This window comes from Patiria miniata, unplaced genomic scaffold, assembly GCF_015706575.1.
Source record: "Patiria miniata isolate m_02_andy unplaced genomic scaffold, ASM1570657v1 HiC_scaffold_24, whole genome shotgun sequence".
In the NCBI taxonomy this organism is placed as follows: domain Eukaryota; kingdom Metazoa; phylum Echinodermata; class Asteroidea; order Valvatida; family Asterinidae; genus Patiria; species Patiria miniata.
In genome coordinates this window covers 7,113,811-7,134,618 of record NW_024037063.1, presented here as the reverse complement: position 1 = coordinate 7,134,618, position 20,808 = coordinate 7,113,811, and the positions used below count along the sequence as shown (strand labels likewise).

Below are 20,808 nucleotides of genomic sequence, written 5' to 3'. Positions count from 1 at the left end.
GGGATCTATTGCAAAAAAGTTTCATTGGAAAAATTTAATTTAATATCAAATTAAAGGCTGCAGCCTTTAATTTTTCTAATCCTTACTGTCATCTTTAAGCCAAAACCTTCGTCACGTCAATCTTTTGCACTTTTATATCGTATTAAAAAAGGACATGTCATTTATTTTTTACTTGTATGATATAGGCCCTACTTAAATTTTTAGTTTGATTATTTCGGAACCTGTAAGTTGTCATTTTTTTTCATTTCGGGTTGTCTTTAAGGCTTTTTTTTTGCCAGTGACTCTGACATTAGTTTTAAAGAAAGATCGACCCATTTCGGCGGTTGTCATGAACGCATTATATAAATATTGAATGCTTCGAGTGGTGTAGTAAAACTAGTCTCCCGAGGTGATCCATGGACATTCTATTTTCCTGAGGCGAAGCCGAGGGAAAATAGAATGGTCCATGGATCACCAAGGGAGGGAAGCATTCAATATTTGTTTTATAACACTTCACCCACAGATTCTGCTTGATTTTAATATTTTAAATTATTTAAATCTGAACACAGTTGAAATAAGCTTCAATTTCAATACAACATTGGTGGAAAATGTATTTCTCTCTTAAAAACTACCCCTTCACGAAATGTTTGAACCCAAGTCTGCGGCGCGCTCTCTTTGGAATAATACGCGCTAAGCACAACGCGCAACGCGCACACCAGCATGCATTTGCACACAAATACCGCGCCCTGGAAATAGTACTTTGGTTGCTAATGGTATAGTACTTTGGTTGCTATGCGCATAGTACTCTTGGCCGTGCATAGAAAGATAGCAAAATTAGAAAGTAACATGCGACTCGCTCTCGGCCAATCAAGACACAGAATCTGTGGGTGAGGTGTTATAAACAGTGTTAGTAACGACGCAGCTTCATTTCACACTTGACTATGTTATGATTTGTCCATCCAGCCCACTGAAAACCACGGGAACCGCCACGGTGATATTTTCCATTCAGGCTGCACTGAATGGCATCGCAACAATTTCCGAACCACCAACCCCCCTTCTGCTTAGCTGCACAATTAGAATCCTCCACATCGTCGTTGTCCTTGTCGTACGTTGAGAATTTCTGCTTATTGAATTGGGGGAAATCAGAAGCAGGTGAATCTATGCAAGAGCAAAAAAAATACATCAGAAAGAAATAAGTTTGATAATAAAAAATAAACACCGTTGGGAATGGACAATGCTGGCTAAAACAAACATATCTTTATGGTGTGTGGGGGTGTGTGTGTGTTTGTTTCTTTGGGATGCGTATATGAGTATAGACGCGTAGTGCATTCTTTTGTTTTACTTTAATAAATAAAACAAAGACCTCAGATGGAAAGCTTCATTGATTATGTCAGGACAGGATTCTTCCGCGTGTTGTTGCTCTTCCGTGGAAAAGAGTACAGGCCCCAAACTGATACCCGACTACCAACTCGCCTACTGGCACTTGTGAATTAGACTTGCTTGAGTCTCACCTTTGCCAAAAATGTAAAATAGGATTACGCCGTAACGGCAGCGAATGGGCTAAATCCAGTCCGTATGATCAGATACATGAATAGACTTCCCGTGAATAGTCATTCTGAGTCAATTGAAAAGTATTTTGCACGCTCTGGGACCAGCTTTGCCTGGTTTTGTTTTATTATTGCTGTCATAATAGACCTACATTTTGGGTGTATTAACATACCTCGGTCCAAAGTGAAATCCCTGCCTTGGATGCTGAAACTGTCGACAGTGATGGTTTCATTCATTCCCTTATCGTCCTCCAGGTCTACCCTTAGTTTCCAATTATTGGTAGAAGTGAGTAGACGGAGTTTCTCGTTCCCAAGCCAGAACTCTCCCGAGAGGTCGCCAAATCCGTCCTTGTAATCGGTCCAGTTGCGAGTGAAATTCACCGAACCATCAAACCGCTTCTGAAACACCTAATAAACAAACCAATGTTACGAACCAGATGCGTTAATTATCTTTGATAACAATCCATAACGCAACAGACGTATAGGCCTATTCAATATCCGCGAAGGTGCATTACCTATAGAGGGCGGCATTTGGTTTTTCCTTTTTTCGCTAAATCAAAAAAATACAATGGAATAAAATGCAGTTCCTTTTTAACTATGACTGCATGGATAATTTGGAAATGCTTGAAATCACCAGGGTCATTTTGATAATTAAATGCGACTTAAAACTGGGTGAATTTGCATTCTTGCAAAATTCAAAATTCTAAAAAGCAAACTTACAATCCAATCTTTAGGTTCTGTATCCATATCACAGTAAACCCTCATTCTGTTCGAGCGCCTCAACGGATATATGGTGTAGACGCCGCTCCCCTCGATACCAAAATGATACAAGTTTGGACAATCTGAAGAGAAAGGTGGAAATAGTGCGTGGTAAAAACAATATTATTCATAATGAAGCAACCAAGACTTCCCCGAATTTACATTTTTCTCATTATGAGTTGCTTGGTGTATACGTGACATCGAGGTCACATGGTAATAATGAGTATACAGCTCAAATTTTCGAAGTTTTGAACGAATATCGTCAAGTAAAAAAGTGACTTTTAACAATCCCCTTCAGTAATTGTTTCCCTTCGAACGATATACCAATTCAGGTGGAATAGGTTCACAGGTTGTTTAGTACAAGTTTGCTCAATGTTTGTCACTTGATTTGTATGTTCGTTTCCTGGTATACCAACGTTTATACAGATGCCTTATATTTGTTGAAATCATGTTTATTACAAAATGGTAAACACACAATTTAAGCAAAACTGTTTTGACTCATCATAGCAGACCTGAATTTTTAGGGGGGATCTACATATCTCATGTTCATGTAATGTGCTTTAAAATGCATGCTTCATTCTCAAGGCTTTAGCGTCAAATTAATAACCCCGAATGAATATTATTTTGTTTTCATTATTCTTTGCAAAAATCGAGTACAACTTTTTGGCGAAATTATGTGAATTACCGTTTGGAGTGAAGCGGCGTAGCTTCATTTGACTATTGTAAACTAGCTTCACTCCATCATCCCGCACAATAGCGAGGTTTTCCTGATATATATAATAGTCTGGGTGATCAAGAAGGGAGTATTCTCCATTCAGATTGACCCCAGAATCCTGTTGAGATGCACAGTCGCCAAACCACCATCCTCCTCTCCCAACCTCAGCACAGTTGATTCCGATGGAATCGTCGTTGTCTCTATCATACGTCGAAAACGCACGTGGGGTGTCGATTGAAAGAAAGGGGAAACCATCTAAAGAAACAAAAAGAGGAGACGGAGCAAAAACTATTTTTTAAAAATCGTATGTTTAGACATTTTGCTCCTCAGGCGGACCTGAGAATACAAAATACTGGAAAGATGGTAATTTAGCTTCCTTTCTGAAAAACAAAAACCCCTTTTACTGTACATTTGATCTAATAATATTCTCATTATATCGAGAATGTGGGAGCAGTTCTAATGAAGTTGGGAATTTTTTTGAGAAAAGTTCGAGCCCCTTTACACAAAGGGAACGAATTGTATGTCATGATGGACAATAAGAGCTTTAAACCAGAAGTCATTGTACCATTGGCATAACAAAGGGCAGGAAAGGGGTAACCCCTCCCCCCGCTCGCTCAGAATGAAAAGGGAAACAAAACGGAAATGAGCCCTATGGCCCACGCAGATTAAACACCGGTTTAGTCACTGCATAAAACATAACTGAGTCAAAAGCCAGAAGTTGTATTAATTCGGGCGATTCACGATGTAGTGCGCCATCAAGAGTTTGCCCCGGAGAGTTCATTTTTCTCAGTGCATTGTGGGAGATGGTCCACAAATTCGCAGCGCGGGACATTTGAAATTGTTAGTTTTTTCGGTCAGTATTTTCGTAAGCGTATGATTCGAGTATCTGTTTACCCTTTTGTTTTCTTTTTATCAATATGGTGTGGTTTTTTTTGTAAAGGCGGCAGAACGCTATGCCCAAATCTGTAACAAATTAGCTCAAGTTGTCTACTGACACTCATTCAAATTGTTCATGTTTTGTCGACCGTAAACTTGAAAAATAGACTCTCCATGGCAAACACTTGGTGGCGCACTGCATTGTGAATCGCCCGAATTGCACGTCATCATGTTTATGAAACATGTCGAGAGAACATTAAATATACGCAGCCTACCGGTTAATCCTTCAACCACCAGACGGTAATCATCGCCCACAACACGGAATGGCCACCTGATCGTGAACTGATCTATTGAACCGGACAGATCATCATACATCAGCTCAATCTCTAGTGCCCATTCCTTTGTTGACGTCAGTTGACGGAGTTTCTCGTTCCCAAGCCAGAACTCTCCCCAGAGGTCGCCAAATCCGTCTCGGTACTCGGTCCAGTTGCGAGTGAAATTCACCGACCCATCAAACCGGTCCTGAAAAACCTGTGCCAGGGAGTATCAAGAGAGAAAATTAATGTAAAAAAAATAAAGGATTCGTATTAAAATTTAACCCAAAAAACATTAAAGTAGGGTTTGAACCTACAACCTTCTTAAAACGTACCGGTGCTCTAGCCAACTGAGCTATCCATGCCTAAGTACGTTGGCGGTCAATGTCCGTCAATGTCTTTGTTGAAAGGCGCTAATCAGTAGCCACGAACCCGTATGCCATGTGGCCAGGTTCAAGCCCAACTCTAGTGAATTTCTTTAATAACTTTTAGAATTGTTACAATTATATGCACTTGGCAGGGTTAAGTTTACCTTTGCGGATTATTTAAAAGGTTTTTATGTTGAAATTGCAGATACCATTTAGATCAGTTACCATTTAGATAATTTGATCACAGAGAGAGTTTACTTACGATCCAACCGTTGCCATCACAGTAGACCTGTAAGCCTTCCGGATACTGCGATGGGTAAATGGTATACACACCGCTATCGCGGATACGAGCATCGTACAGGGCATGGCAATCTAAAAAGGATTACCAAGAGCAATCCACAAACCAAATTTAGAGTTCATATGTAAAGACAGGTGTTGTCAAGATTGTTATTGTTTTAGCCACTGTGACCTTGACCTATCGGTCCTAAATACAATTGCTTTTTTTTTGTCGGAGGGTTGCATACTTAGCAGAAATGGAGGTTTTTTGTTTGTTGTTGGAATAAAACATACAAGTTGAAAATGTATGTATGGAAAAAAACCTCGGTTTTTGTTGAAGAGCTGAGGGGACACAACTATGACATTTAGGGATCAGACCCTTGTAAATTTGCCAAGCCGGTGAAGGGCGGGGGGGGGGGGTGTTCGGGCAGGGGTGTGTTGTCGAGACGGAAAAGGGTAAGGGGTGGACGTCACCTGACCCGTGGGAGATACGTTATAGTTGTAACACGGCTGGAATAATATCGTAAAGATTTAGGTAACTTTGATTACATCTGGGAAGTGGTTAGGAGACATTCTCCATTGCCATCTGCGCTGGTCCCCCCCCCCCCCACCACAAAAGGGGGTGTGGTACTTGGGATTGCCGCCCATGTCAACATCCAAACTTCTCCATCTGAGCCAGATGGAAGGAGCCCCTACCGTACAGTAAAACCATAAAGCAAGTGTGCAACAGCACACGAACTCAAAATAATTGATGAAAACCGAAATGTGCATATTAATACCTTTAGGTTTATCACAGCGTTCTCCATTGATACCACGTTTACAATCGCACTGGAAAGAGTCGCCATGTTTCTTGCATTTCCCATTGTATCGACAAGGGTTTGGCTGGCAGGGATCTTGACATAATGAAAAGGAAAATTAAACAATAGAGTTACGTCTTGGTTTAGAATTCCGTCACTACTGGAGACCATTGGTGTGCAATGAATACTTTGGGTATACATCTAGGACTTGCCACATTTATTTTTCCTTTAGCGTACAAGCTATCTGAATGCATAATGTACTGTAACGTCTCTCTGGGTTGAGAGACATTATCAAATAAAGAGTCAGATACAAATATCTTACACACACACTCTAGTACTTTATTCGGGATTATTTACATCTCAGGTCAATAGAGGGCGCACTATATACAATGTAAAGTTACGGCGTACATGATTATCTGTGTACAGACGTAGGGTCTATGGCCAGTGAGCGGACAGCTCGATAATCTACGTGTACATGTCAGGGACTCTGTCGGGGTCAGAGCCCAGATCAACAATGACCAGAACTGCCATTTCTGCGCGCTTTATATAGACTTTTGGGGGCGCGTCTTAGCCAATGGGAGCATTGGATTCTGGTGGTTATGAATAATGCATACGTGTACAAAGGCATGGGGAAAGTTCTCTATGGGAGATTTGTACACGCTGACTTGGACATTCTAGTGGAAGAAAGTCCGAGAGCAGTGGTTAGCGGGCGAAGTAGGATCACTCGTGGGTGCGTTACGGGGAACTGATCCTCAAGGAAAAGGGAAAGGGAATAACTTCTCGGTACATAGGTTTGTGTACAAGACTTAGTCTCTAGACTAGGTAAGAATCTACACACTAATGCTATGGAGTAAAACTATGAGATGAAGGACGTAACCTGACCTCTAGCTACCGTAGGTCTCGGCCAGTGGGTTAGCGGGACACACTCGCTGGGGTGTACGGGGTCACTAAGGGGTGAATACACGGGTAGGTTTTAGCGAGCCACATTCGCTAAATGCTTGGGGTCAATGTGGGTCGGATGCGAGGTAAGGTGTGTGAAGGGAATTCGCATCGACTCCGGGGAAAGGTGGAGGGAAAATGGTTAAGTCCTAAGTACATGTCCCATGGCGGTACATGTTCAATAGCAGTGAGTGCTACATGCATTGCGCGCTATACAATAGCGTACTGTACAATGTGCTGCACACTTAAACGTGTGTCTAAGACTTCGTGGTAAACTTCGCGCTGTGTGAGGGCACACAGGATCGCTGCAAGCATTACGCTGTGCACGGAGTGGAATGGATTGGTGTGGAAAGAAGTAAACTACGCAATTTGCGGGAACGCAACAGTACAAACTATCAGGCCATCAGCCTCGGTCCAAAATTTTTGCCACCGGTTCAAATGAGGGGAATAATCGTCATAGCGATTTTTGGCAAGGTATACACCTCCAATTGGAAAATAATTATGTGATAGCATTGCAGCGGTGGCAGCTTTTTGGGTGTTATCACCTTTTTTTTTCAAAATGTCCATCAAAATGCTTGTTACCACTCTAGGGGCGGTATGCATTGTGCATGCGCACTATAGTCATTTATGCAATGATTTGATACTGACCAAATCACCAAGTTGATGACCTAGATCTGAAGAAATTCGGATTGTTTTTAAACGGATACTGCAGTACTCCAATACTGTACTCTCCACAATCCCCAGCTTCGGTTTGAAATTCCTTTTTCGAAGTCCCTAAAAATCGTTGGAAAGCATAATCGCTGACCATAATGCGCATTATGCGGAATGCAATTACAGTATTCTCGATGAAAAGTAGGAGTTGATTATTATACACGAGATTGAGAAATTAACCTTTTGGAGTGAATCGAAAAAACAAACACGAGGAGATCACTAATATTCAATGTTCCAAAACACCAGCCCATTCTCATCGTCTTTATCAATCTGCATTCGTAAATACTTGAGACAGATTACCCATCCCTATTGGTCGAGAGCCTGTCACGTGGGTTTTTTTTAAACCGCCGGTAAAACACCACTGCGCTGTGCGCCACATCGCTCAGTAAAAGCGGCCAAACACAAATTTATTCCCTTAGTCAAAACCTTATAATTTAACTCAAATCAACGTGATAGTTTCAGTCACGTGATTAATTTCATGGTTTTGGCTATAATTGGCGGGACACTTTCATCTGATAGCGATGAGGCATCATCTTGCGCAATTTTAAGGTGATAAAGCAAACGAGCTTTGATAATGCCCCTCCATTCGAAATTGAACATTAATATTACCACTTGGACAGCCGAAGTAGTCATGAATGTCCTCCTGGTCGTCGGTAAAGATTGGAGTGTCGGTGTAGAACGGTGGATGAGACCAACGGACTGGCTGCACGTTAACGGGCCCTGGTCTGGTACTGGTACAGGCGCAACGATCTTCCTGACTCCCCGGCATAACCCAGCGAAGACGGCCTGACTGACTCGCATCAGGCTCCTGGCTGAAGTAGCAGACCCTCTCAGCCAAAACCACGCCCCAAATGGTCACTGAAATGAAGAAAATATCTAGCAATGAACCAGAGGAAAAATCCTCTTTCTCCTCATTTTCAAAATGTAAACACCTGAAAGGAATGAGGTACATGCAGCATCATGTCTTTATTCGTGTCCCAAAACTCCCAATCCCCGATGAAGTCCTATATGTGCACAATACGAGTTTTCCCTTTACTTAAATGCATGTTTCGGCTGATATATTTGTCATAAAATTTAATCCAAACCCTTTATCTACCTTCGAGAGTCCCATGTATTTGCTTGGAAAAATGCATAATAGGCCTAGCCCAGGTGGCTAGTAAAAACAGTTAAGGGCGAACCCTGGCTTTTTCCGTATAAATGAAACATACCAGTTAATTGAAAATAAGTTAGGAGAAAAAAACTGTGTTTGAGAGCATTGGTAGAGCTTTAAATCTTTTACAACTGTAAAAAAATATTAAAACAAACAACCCAAGTCTCATTTTAAAATATGATTGCGCCCTTTGGAATATTATTTTCGTGTTAGTATCATACGTAGTATACAAATTTGTGGATAGGAAAAAATAAAATGATGTTGCTTTTTGAAGTGGCTAAATCACCGAAGGCAGACTTTTACAGTTATTTTGTGAAAGAATTGTTTTTATGGTATCTACACAATCTGAATGCAGTACTCAGGAACTGTATTAAGAAAAGTTAATCTGATTAAAATTCCTATGTAGACCTACGTTTTGTGATAAACTTTAGCACACTACATGTACAATAATGGCTGTCTTTTAAGTTATAAACCATTTTCGTGGATTATTAACATACTTCAGTAATCCATTCAGCCAAGAAAATATACAATTTAGACTTCTGCAAGACACAAGTACCGGCACTACAAATTTACTTCAGCAATAACGGAGTTCTCCGTGTTCATGCGTTCGTTGTCACGATAAGCATAGGCTACATGGCCAGACGACTACAATACTTGTAATATATTTACTGATAATTTTTGCGCTAGCAGCGAATAACTTCCCGGCCCACTGGCTTTCAAAAGACGGTTCCCTTTTCAAGGTTTTTAAAAATCAATGGGAAGGCATCGCAATTGCACAGCGGAAATGACCTGCAGTCTTCTATGCCGATATCGCATTTTTGTTTTCAAGGCAGGGCAATATTTCCACGCTGCTTGCCTCCTGTTTTTCTTCCAACACGACTGTCGCCTATTCACGACTTTATTATTATTATTTTTTTTTTAAATTTAAACAACCCTTTTTATAATATTGCATTTGATTAACATGTAAATTCCCGACTGAGCACGTCCCTTCAGGGCCACCATACTAGAATATAATAGTTACCGCGGTATCCATGACGATCGGGCCGTTGAATCGAATGGTGATCTTTATATATTGTTTGGCTTCCTATCTATTATGATCTCCTCCTTCCCGAAAAAAATAACAAATGTAAAAGAAAATACTATTTTATTTATAAATACAAGTATTTAAAATGTTTAAAAAAAGTTTCATTGTGTTTTATTGTTTTTCGACGATTAAATTACCAAACTGTTTTTCTTACAAACGGCCAAGGAGGTCTTAAATTTCTTTACAAGAAGTTCAAATTACGAAGACTTGAAATTAAAAAAAGTTGCAAGAATAGAATTGTCAACATAAGGCATGTTCAAAAGTTATTAAAATAGAAATCTTCTATATGCTTTACCAACCTTTAAGATTTACTGTGCGTGCTAATTTCGAGTTTTACCCACAGAGGCTTTATTTTAAAACTGTCTATGTTTCTTAAATTTATTCAAGTTTGAAAGAGTCATCGACCGAAAAAAAAATCGGCCTGTGTTTAGTTTATGATATGATTATTCACAGATTCCTGCCCGATAATAATTTAGTTCTCACATGCAGGGTAGACTGGTTCCAGTCCCCTTTTAGGTTCGATAATACAGGGAACGTGAACCATTCTACTTATGACCAAATATTGTGCGCAAAAGCAGCACAATATAAATGCCTTTTTTTTTTTAGGGTTGCAGGCGACCAAAATATAAAAAAAACCCATATTTTTTAAATGAAAAAATAAAAGTTCAGTTTCTTAGAAGTGAAAAAAAATCAAATTATTTACAGAACAGGTACATTGCATATAGATTAGAATGGGATATTTCAAACTATTCAAAATCAGTCATTACAACCGTTACAATATTGAAAACTGAAAATCCGCAAATGTTCAATCTAAATAGTTTTTTTTTATAAACGAGACGATATATAACCAGTCTTGGGAGTGAATGTTCTTAATCTGTAAAATATTGAAGGATATAATTAAAGTTTAAATCGGAAAGCAATGTAATGAATGAAACTTGGAAAGAATGTTGTATCGTGACGCCTATGGGAGTCGTAAAAACTAACCAATTTTTTACATTGTTTCTTGCCCCTTTTAAAAATTATTTTAACGTATTTTCAATGAATGACCATCATCGAGGTTAAATGTGTTGTCGAAAAATAGTGTACTAGGTCAAAAGCAGCTTCAGCGTAAGCAACAATATTTTAAATCGCATTACGGTTAATCTTTTTAACGGCCCGTAAAAAACGAATTGACATTTAAGGCCAAAAAAAAAAGTCTCCGGTTTCTGGTATGGAGCTTGCCCTAAAAGTGGTGCGGCGACGCGGCTTTTTTTTTTTTTACCTGATTTTTTTGCTTCAAATGTCGGCTGATGACTGCAAATGGTGCCCGACTAAACTTAGTGCAAATATATGCGAGTCAAGAGAGGCCACATAAAGCTTATTCTCGATCATAACCCAATATAAAAACACGTTAAAATTGTGCAGCAGCAGGATTCCAGTCAAACCAGTGAGTTTGGCGGTTTTGAGACATCATCTTTCATTGAAAAAAAACTTTTTCATTTTGCCGACGCGCATGGCTACGGCGACGCGCGTGCATACCAGAAACCGGAGACTTTTTTTTGGCCTAATAAGGGTTTACTGAAAAATATAACCAGGAATTTAAATTTAGGGCCAAGGGGATCGTGTCCCTGATCATGGAATTTCCCAGATATATTAATTTGTGATTTTTGATCTGTTCAAATAATGCTAGCTTCGTTTCCCGACCCTTAAACTTCGTGCCTTACTTTCCTACAACTTATTCGTTTGGTTCCGAAGTGAAGTGACTACAGGAAACAGAACAAGCCAAAAGAATAAGCTAAGGTTTAGGGTGAACATCGTGTGGAATAACGGGGTGATTCACTAATCAAATGTAGGAGAAAAAGATCGAAGTAAAATAATAGTGACTTACCAAAGACGCAAGAAACAAATGATGCCAAGACAAGACGCCGCATCCTGACGCCAGGCTGGGTACCTTCCAATAGAATTTATTCCGTCTTTGTTTCTTTCCGGGTTCGAAAAAATCCGACGTGACAAAAATGTTCAAAAGTGTAGATATTTTTTACCACCAGAACACACCTTTGGCATGGTTACATTAGAATGCCCGGGTCTGAGCTCAGGCAGGCGCTCATTGATATGATGCACGATCATTGGCTGCTTTGATAAATATTAACGCTAATGCATATTCATGTCACAGGAGCCTTGCGGCGAGGGCGCTAGACCTATGGGCTATGGGAAGACCAACTCCGTTTAAACCTCGTCCCCATGTCGTCGAGTAGTACGGTTCCATTTTCTGCTCTCGTCATCGCGAGATCGAAAGTAGTCCCGTGGATCGAGGTTGACTCATTTCTTTTTGCCATTATTAAAACATTTTTTACACTATCCCAACCTTGTTCCAAAGGGCTGCCGTCAATCTGTAGACAATAGTAGTTCTGGTAACTGGTACTATGCTGATTCGATCACACAGTATAGCAAGCACATGTAATGGATGTATTATCCTGTCGGCCTATATACTTGATGATTTGATTTGCGAATTAATCTGTCTATTTAAATAAAATCCTCCCCAAATATCTTCTCTCTTTTTCAATTTGTTTAAAACTATCATCAGGTACTACAACTGTAGTCTTGGCTCAAGACGTTTTTTTTTTTAGAGAGACGCGATAACCCACCGCCGCGATAACCCAAGCCGCGAGAGGGCGTTATTTCGATGAACCGCTATCACCAAAGACAATTATATAAGCTTTTGGTTATATAATTTGTCTGTGGCTATCAGGGTGCAGACCGGCAGGCCCAAAATTGCCTTCGCGGTCCAAATCACAATTTGTATGCCCCATTTTTTGCTATTAGAACAATTTGTGGGTCATGAACTTGACGGTTTGTAAAAAAAAAAGAAGGGTTGAAGCCGTGAACAGGACTGCAAGCTTGTATTTCTGTGAAATTCGGATGAAATGGGTCCCTAAAATTGCTCTATTTTGCAACGGAACGCAGGCATGTTTTTTTTCTTCAAAATGGCGATGGGCCACATGATTAGGTGATTATCTGTGGATGGAATGTTCTCCCAAACGTCATTTAATAACCATCAAAAACTTAAACAGAAAATGAAAGATGATGAAATAAGTTTTGATTTGATGGGTGTGTCAAATATCTTGGAGACTTGTGAGTATTTTTGATTTTTTTTTTTGAAATGCGCGTAATTATCCCTGAGGTAGTCGATATACCAACATAGCGGTTCGTGGTGTGACAACAGTTCGTTGTGACGCTTTCTCGTGGCGCGTTTTTACAACAACAACAACGTCTTGCCCCGCAGATGTTACGGGGCGGAGATGTGGAGTGGGTTGGACCAATAATGCACGGACAAACACATCAGGGAGTAAAGCATGAGGGAGTCGGGTGGAACAATAAATATAGTCTACAGTTATCGATTTTATTGTGAATTTAGCAAACTGATGGCGCTGAAATTAGCCGCAGAGAAATATACAATTTCCACAACTTTGTACACGATAAAATGTACGAAATGGCTACACAAGATTTTGTTTCTGAGCGGTATGACCAATTTACTATGAAATACCAGCTTAAGATATTCGCTAACTTCATACTGCAATTCAAAATGTTTGGCCGAAAGTTGACTTTTTGATCATGCCAGCTATGAAAATGTTTTTTCGGGGAGCAAAAATAGTCTATTGAATAGCCGCTTGCACCGGCTAGCGTGTATTTATTATTTATTACATTTCTTTACCAAGGGTTTGCCCAAACGGTTTAAAACTGGTTTCTATCGGGCCCAGCATACATTACAAGTGAATACACACACGTATACATTGTAATTACAAATTCAATACAATAAAACAAAAGCACATAGAATGCATAGCTATTAAACAACTGCAGAACAATTGTAAAACTTGTACACCTTTTAATATATTAGGGTGAATTAAGTGAACGCAAAGAATGTACATTTATGCAATAACCAAAAATAAGGCTGATTAAACTGATTAAACTACTGATTAAAATCCTTCTGGGAGAAAACACGGGGAAATTCCCATCCGGCTCCTCATGATTATACGCAAAAGTACACCGCGTCATGACCTCCATATTCGGAACATTCAGGGGGCGTCTCCTACATGCCTTCGGTATAATCCGATGCTGGTGCTGTATGACAAAATCATGGCATCTTTTGAGCAATCAACAACTTTGACGGACTTTCTGCATGAAATGACGTCACAACTTCTAAAAGCAGCTACAGGCCTTATTCATGAGGCAGCCATTTTTAATCGTGTTCCCTGAATGTATTCTATAAATTGTAAACTGCTGAATGTGATGGTGCCAGACTATTTGCGTTCCAAGCCTCAGTTTAATTTTAATTTTTTTACATGTGGCTTAAAACAGTAGGGTACGTTCAATCACAAATTCTTAATTATTCATGAGAGCAGACTGGAATTAATTTGTAATTAACTTATGTCATTGCTTTCATTTCTTTTCGTAAATTCGAAAACGAAAATGTTACCTCGCTTTCAATGAAACACGGCCGACTCGTGAATAAAGCCTTTAGGCTGGCCCGCGGGCTCGCTAAAATTTACATGCACGGATTATATATACATGTATATATACATTGTATAGGCCCTATATCTAGTGTGGCTCTGCTCACGTGACGTCTGATCCTCACACTAGGCGGGGAATGGCCTTAGCGTTGTTGTTGTTGTTGTTGTTGTTGTTGTTGTTGTTGTTGTTGTTGTTGTTGTTGTTGTTGTTGTTAATTTCGTTTAGACCAGCTGAGGGTTCATAGGTTTGAAATGGGGGAACAAATCATTTCTTCGCGATGTAAAACAAATTTCAAATACTGCCCCCAATCGGCGGAATGGGCTCATACTAAAGAAGGGGGGGGGGGGCAAATCAAAACATAGGCTTTTGACTATAGCATTTTGAAGGGAGGACATTCAACGGAAATGTTGCTATTCATTGAGAAATATAAAGATACAAGACACAGTTTTCTAAAAATAAAAAAAATGTGATATCTGCAGTGCTGAAATTTCGACAGGTATTTTTGTAAATACCCTGCTTCAGAATCATTGTATTTTTTTTCTTTGAATCGGCAAATACACATTTTTGTTTACAATGATATCCATCACCTTTTTACAACGTCTACCACAAACCTCCGAAAAACCCTTATTTTTAGTTTTTGCGCACCAACAGATCCGCCCTGAAAGTAGACTGATTCACGTTCCTACATCATATCAGCGATGCTGATGGCGGACGGAACCAGTTGACCAGTTGTCCAAATAAAAAAAGTAACTAAATATTGGCCGTGTTGTTGTTCGTTCGGTGTATCCTATGAAGTGAATAGTTGTTGTTTTGCTTGAAAATAGCAACTAAAACACAACGTTTTTGTTCCCAAATAGCAGGGACATATTACGGTAACCGCTCAGCTTGCGCTACAGTATCATCTGGAGTTCGAAAAGATTATTTCTTACCTAATTGACAACCATCTCCCCCGAAACCGTTAAAGCAAAGACACTCGAAAGCGTCGCCCCTTGTCACGCAACTTCCCCCGTCTTGACAAGGGTTCGAGCAGCAGGCATCTTGAACTGAAGCAATAATACGGAAAAGTAAACAATCAAAGTCAAGTTTTGGTCCAAAATGTTTTGCCAGAGACCAGTGGTGGAAATCGGGTATGATATATTTCTTCCTTGTAGTCAATGGCCAGCTGTCAGACTGGATTCTGCACCCTGATGCGTACAAACTTTGTGCATTTAGTAGGGAAACATAACAACTAATCTGTTGAAGTTTTAGCTCAGAATCAGCTGACGTTACAGTTTCATCTGGAATTCGCAAAGATTATTTCCTACCTTGACAACGATCTCCCCCGCAACCGTCCACGCAGTGACACTTGAAATAGCCGCCAAGATTCTCGCATCTCCCCCCGTGTCGACAGGGGTTCGGGCGGCAGGCATCTTGAAGCAATAAAACGGAAAAGTAAACAATCGAAGTAGGCCCTACGTATTTGTCTAAAGTTACGTTTTGGCCAGAGACCAGTGGTAGAAATTGTAGTATTTTGATATAATTTAGTCAAGAACCAGACTTGTGGACCATAATATTCTGCACTATAAACTGTGCGTATAAACTTCGTTCTTTTTTTTTCATGGTTCTGAATCTGCTTAAACGTACATCGGATCATTTTGCTCTGTACATTTAGAAGATTGCGTAATAACTAACCTGTCGAACTTTTAGCTCAGAACCATTTCAAAGCTTGGCGGCACAGTTTCAGTTGATGTTTTGCGCCATAGATCTTAGACATAATGACGTCACGCTTTGTTATTGTGCACTTTCCTCGAGAGCCAGGTGGGGACGATACTGAGCCAATTGAGTTCTCATATAAGAAAGTGCATAATGTAAACAAAGCATGACGACATTGTGTCTCAGGCCTACCATGACAGTCGAAGTAGTCATGAATGTCCTCCTGGTCGTTGGTGAAGATTGGAGTGTCGGTGTAGAACGGTTGATGAGACCAACGGACTGGCTGCACGTTAACGGGCCCTGGTCTGGTACTGGTACAGGCGCAACGATCTTCCTTATTCCCCGGCATAACCCAGCGAAGACGGCCTGACTGACTCGCATCAGGCTCCTGGCTGAAGTAGCAGACCTTCTCAGTCAAAACTACGCCCCAAAGGGTCACTGAAAAACAACAATGATATTTAACGCTATTGCTAGAAAAAAATACCAGTATTATTGAGATGTCCATTGTCCATTGATTAAACTTGCTGTCGAGTGCTATTTTGAATGTGTTTCGCCCCGAAAATAGATTTTGTTAATGAAATGCTAGTTGTCGTCAATACCTATGATACAATGTGAATGTCAACATGATAGGTTTAATTTCTTCAAGGCATGGCCATTTATTTTCCGTGCTAAATATGCATTGGGGTGATGTAAATTCAATATTTGATTTTGCCCTTTATTACGTCGGTGAAGGGCAAACACCTGATACTGAAAATAAAATTAAATAAAAACTGCAATAGAATTGCCAACATATAAAAGGTATATTCTTATTTTTTGCAGTCACCGATCTTCGTTGGTGAAATCCGGTTCTGCCCAAAGGGACTCAGAAATATATGTGGTAAGTATACTTTCGAAGATAATTGAGGTGTCCATCAATACATTCTATGTGTTACTTTTTCTTTACAATCACTTCTTTTTTTAATACACTTTTTCTTCACAATATGTTGGAGTGGGGCTTCAATTATTATGAACGAACACTTATATAAGTTATGTCACTAAATTATACTCGTCCACAATGTGTGCATGTGATGAAATATACTATTCAGTACCAGTGATGGTTTATTCGTCATTCGAGTAGCTGATTGATGCTTAAATATTCCCTACTTGACAAGAACAGAACAGGCATGTGCTAGCTTGTCAGAAAGACAGAAACACCATTGTTGTCATCGGTGGCGAGTGGTATTGAATTAGGAATAATTAACAGCTCCATAAATAACTGAATCATGGCGTTATTGGTGATTATTATTGAGTCAGACGTTGCTGGGCACCGCCATAACTAATATATTATAAGTACCACAATTACTGTGTTTTGAGTGTAAGGAACACAATACATGTACTGTCAAATAGGGTGTGTATTAACTAACTTTTAGCTCAGTATCTCAGTCTGTGCATTTTGTGAATACAGAAACGATTTTTTTCGAAGGTTTGAGAGTGCCTTCTGTGCAGGAGTACTAGTATAATGTTATTCTGCAGTTGAAAATTCAGACAGTACAATATTTCTTTATCAGGGAATGCCATCTTGAAAATCATAGCGAGGCAAATAATCCAAACAAACATGGCGACCTAATAGTGTGTGCGGTGAAAGAGTGGCTCTTGCAAAGTTACAACATAATGACAATGCAATAAATGGATGAATAGTTCGAAATTACTCGAAACATCAATCATCATTCTAAAAAGGTCAAGTCTCTTTGTATTTTGAAGAAGCATCCTATGAATATAAAGCCAAAAACCAGTGGCAAAAATGCAGTTTCCGTGTTCGTTCTTATCCTCTCGTTCCTCCATTTATTAGCTGACCTGAACAGAAGATCGTTTCTAAAACGTTGTCCTAGAGGTTTCCATAGGCTTTGGGGAATTGTAAGATCAGAGGGTCAGTCTAATAGGCTTGTACCCCTTCACAGTTGTGTAATCATTTGCTAAGAAAACACTGAATAACTAATTATGAAAAAATTGGGAGCAGTTTTGAAAAAAAACCAGTTTTCTCCAACGCTGGTCGGCCGACCAGCGTTGGAAAAATACCATTTTTCTTGAAAATGTCAGCACACCAGGAACCACGATTTTACAGGATGCTTTAGACTGTCATTCCCTAACAATCCAGTAAGGTATTTTGTGATAATTTGATCATTTCGTTTTGTAATGTTTGCAAGTGTTGTATCTCCCCTTTAATGTTCTGAATATTTAATAATTAGAAAAACAAAGTCACTAATTGTTGACGTTTCTTGAGCCGTTTTAAATTGTTTAAAGTATGTGAATGACCTTATTTGAGAATAAATGTGTCGTCGAAAAATAATGTCGTGGTGCTGCACTCTGTCGAAAGCAGCGTCAGCGTAGATAGCAGGCTTTTTTTACGAGCATTACTGTTATTTATAATTAATCGTGTTCGTGTCTCTGACCACGGAATTGCCATAATTATATAAATTTGTGATTTTGGATGTATAGTGGGGCAGCTAGGGGAAATATTGGGGGATTGTGCCTTTGATGATACACGCATGGCATTTGGCACACTGTCAGAGTATGTATTAAGAAAGATATTTCGCTATATAGGGCCATCGCAGATTTTGTCCTTTTAAAAAAAAATAGCAAGAATAACAAGCAACTTTCACAATTTTCAAAATGGCTGCCATTGCTTGTTATTCTGCAGTGTTTTGATCTCCCCTAACTATAGAATACATCCCTCCATGGGATTAAATCATCCGCCTCTTTAAAGCTCTTTAAAGCGAGAAACGGTATTCTAGCTAATTCTTTACACTCTTAATGCGCTTTTGGTCACCCTGATGAAGCTTGCATTGCCCGACGACTGCAGCAATAGCCGATATAAAATTGGTAAATGACTGCAACACATTGTCAAAATTTTCCATGCCATCGGGCGATGCTAAAATATTCAGTATTTGGCATAAACAGAGCAGACATTTATTAGCTAATGTAAAAAAGACAGAAACAAACCGCTTTTATTGTTGTCAGGTTTTAAGTGTTATTGAATGATGAATAATTTACAGCTCCAAAAAGAATTATAGGCCAATACACATTATATATTCCATCAAATTAATGATTTTTTAAAAAAGTTTTACAATTTGTCAAATATTATAAACCCGCAGTTATTGTATCTCGAATAATGTCAGAACAATTAAATGCAAATAAAACCAGTGTTTTGTATTTCTTCATTTGAAGTTTAAAAAAAAATGGTCAAAATGTTAAGTATGTGCATAACAACTAACCTGTTGAAGTTTTAGTTCAGTAGCTACCATGCAATTTGAGTAAAGAGAGAAAACGTATGCACTGTTTTTGGTCTCGCAACTGGATTATGATTGAAATCTTATTATGTGATGAATTTATTGGTTCATTTGGGCAATTCCTCGGTAATCTCGCAAAAAAACCTTAAGGCAATGTGTCTTTTCCCACATACCTTTATTCAAAGATATAAAAACAGTTAAACAATATCTAATTTTAACATTGCACGTATACCGTTTACGTGCAATGTAGTAGCGCATTGTGTCCTAATACATGTACTTAAACAACACGGCGCATAATATGACAAGAGTACAAATGAATTTGATGGAAATACCTTATATTTTCTACCTGAACAGGTATCTTATCCTTTTCAGTCCTATTTCAAAACTATTCAGCATCATTAAATATGTCAAAACGTTAAAAAATAAATTGCACAAATGAAAGACAATTGCACAGTGGGCATACAGTAACATGTTTCGCTGTTTGAAGCACCAATGGAAAGGATGAACAATCACTTTTTTTCTCAGCACCCCAATGTGCTGTTTTCGTGATTCTTTTTTTTTTTGCAGTATTTGAAAGAAAAACTCTCAGCTTTAATCTGATATCCAAAACATAAAAATTCACACATCACGTTTTTGAAATAAAAGGCAAATATTTCAGGGTTGCATTTTTGGGGGTCACCCTGTATGTACTCGCATTTACACCAAGAGCAATTTAAGAACTGAAACGGCTTAACTCCAAAATGTTTCCTTGAGTATATCTACAATATTGCTGCTTAATTAGCTTTAAAAAATGAAAAGCAACTTTATAACTGAAAGGCGGAGGGGGAAGTCTTGTTCTGCGCATTACAGTTACAACAAATGTAACGCATACAGACTGCTCGTTACATTTGGACTGCTCATAACGACTTCAAACAAGAGAGCTTTTGATACACACTGATTAAAAATATGACATTGTTTTTCCCTAACAAAAGTTCTTTAAAATTCATATAAAGTGATTAAAAGGCTCAGGAATGACGTTGAATGGAAGATCATGTCCCTAAGCATGGAATTACCAAACATAATTTGGTTTGGAAGGTGAAAAATAATTCGTCCCTTTCCCACAAATTACCCAGTGTGTTGTGAATACTTCGTAACACCGCCAATGCATAATGTGCGTAGCAGTTCAACGGCTTAGATGCCAAGGAACGATTCGACCGATCAAAACGGAGCAGACAAACTTAATGGTGACTTACCAAAGACGCAAGCAACAAGTGCCGTCAAGGCATGACGTCGCATCTTGAAGACGAGCTCGCCACCTTCCGAGAGAATTTAGGCCTAGTCGATTTGGTTTCTTGTCAGTTTTCAGAAATATCCTATGTGACAAATGTTTCAAAATGTACGAATGCTACATCACCAGAAAACATTTCTTTTTGCCTGGGAACAGGGAGCGCAGATGCGGCTCTCGATCACGATCATTGGCTGCGGCGAGCGTGCATTGATAAAGTCATGCATATTAATATCCCTAAATGGGCGGAGTCAAAGGTGTTCTCCTTATTTAAAGTCGAATTAACAAAGCATTGACAGATACTGCGGGCAGAGATGATGGATATATAGACCTTATGCTTTGAAGGTATCTAAGATGCTGCTCTTTGTTACTTTAATCTAGTAAAAATGTATCCCCCAAAAGGTTCACTCACGCCTATCCAGGCGATACAAAACCAATGCCCTCCGACTCGGTGGGTCAAAATTGACTAACCACTTTTACTTTTTCTTTTAGATGCCTTTAAAAGGAGTTTTATAATTAATGTACACCTGGACTGGAACCACTGCATTCTGCAACAATTAATTTTTTTGTGAATTATGCCAAC

At 39.2% G+C, this 20,808-nt stretch overlaps 2 protein-coding genes across 2 annotated transcripts; both read right to left on the bottom strand.

Annotated features, from left to right (window-relative positions):
* Positions 1–886: 886 nt before the first annotated feature.
* LOC119731864 lies at positions 887–8,233 on the bottom strand. The gene is made up of 8 exons (XM_038205148.1): positions 7,894–8,233; positions 5,614–5,727; positions 4,821–4,930; positions 4,152–4,407; positions 2,971–3,255; positions 2,247–2,368; positions 1,700–1,934; positions 887–1,137 (listed from the first exon to the last, which is right to left on the bottom strand). Exons 1-8 carry the CDS (start codon positions 8,231–8,233, stop codon positions 887–889), a joined length of 1,713 nt encoding a protein of 570 aa, XP_038061076.1.
* A 4,642-nt stretch (positions 8,234–12,875) lies between these two features.
* On the bottom strand, positions 12,876–20,339 carry LOC119731565 (neurocan core protein-like). The gene is made up of 5 exons (XM_038204742.1): positions 20,194–20,339; positions 15,888–16,133; positions 15,308–15,412; positions 14,933–15,046; positions 12,876–13,613 (listed from the first exon to the last, which is right to left on the bottom strand). The coding sequence occupies exons 1-5, from the start codon at positions 20,234–20,236 to the stop codon at positions 13,582–13,584; spliced, it is 540 nt and encodes a 179-aa protein (XP_038060670.1). The 5' UTR covers positions 20,237–20,339; the 3' UTR covers positions 12,876–13,581.
* Between the last annotated feature and the right edge of the window lie 469 nt (positions 20,340–20,808).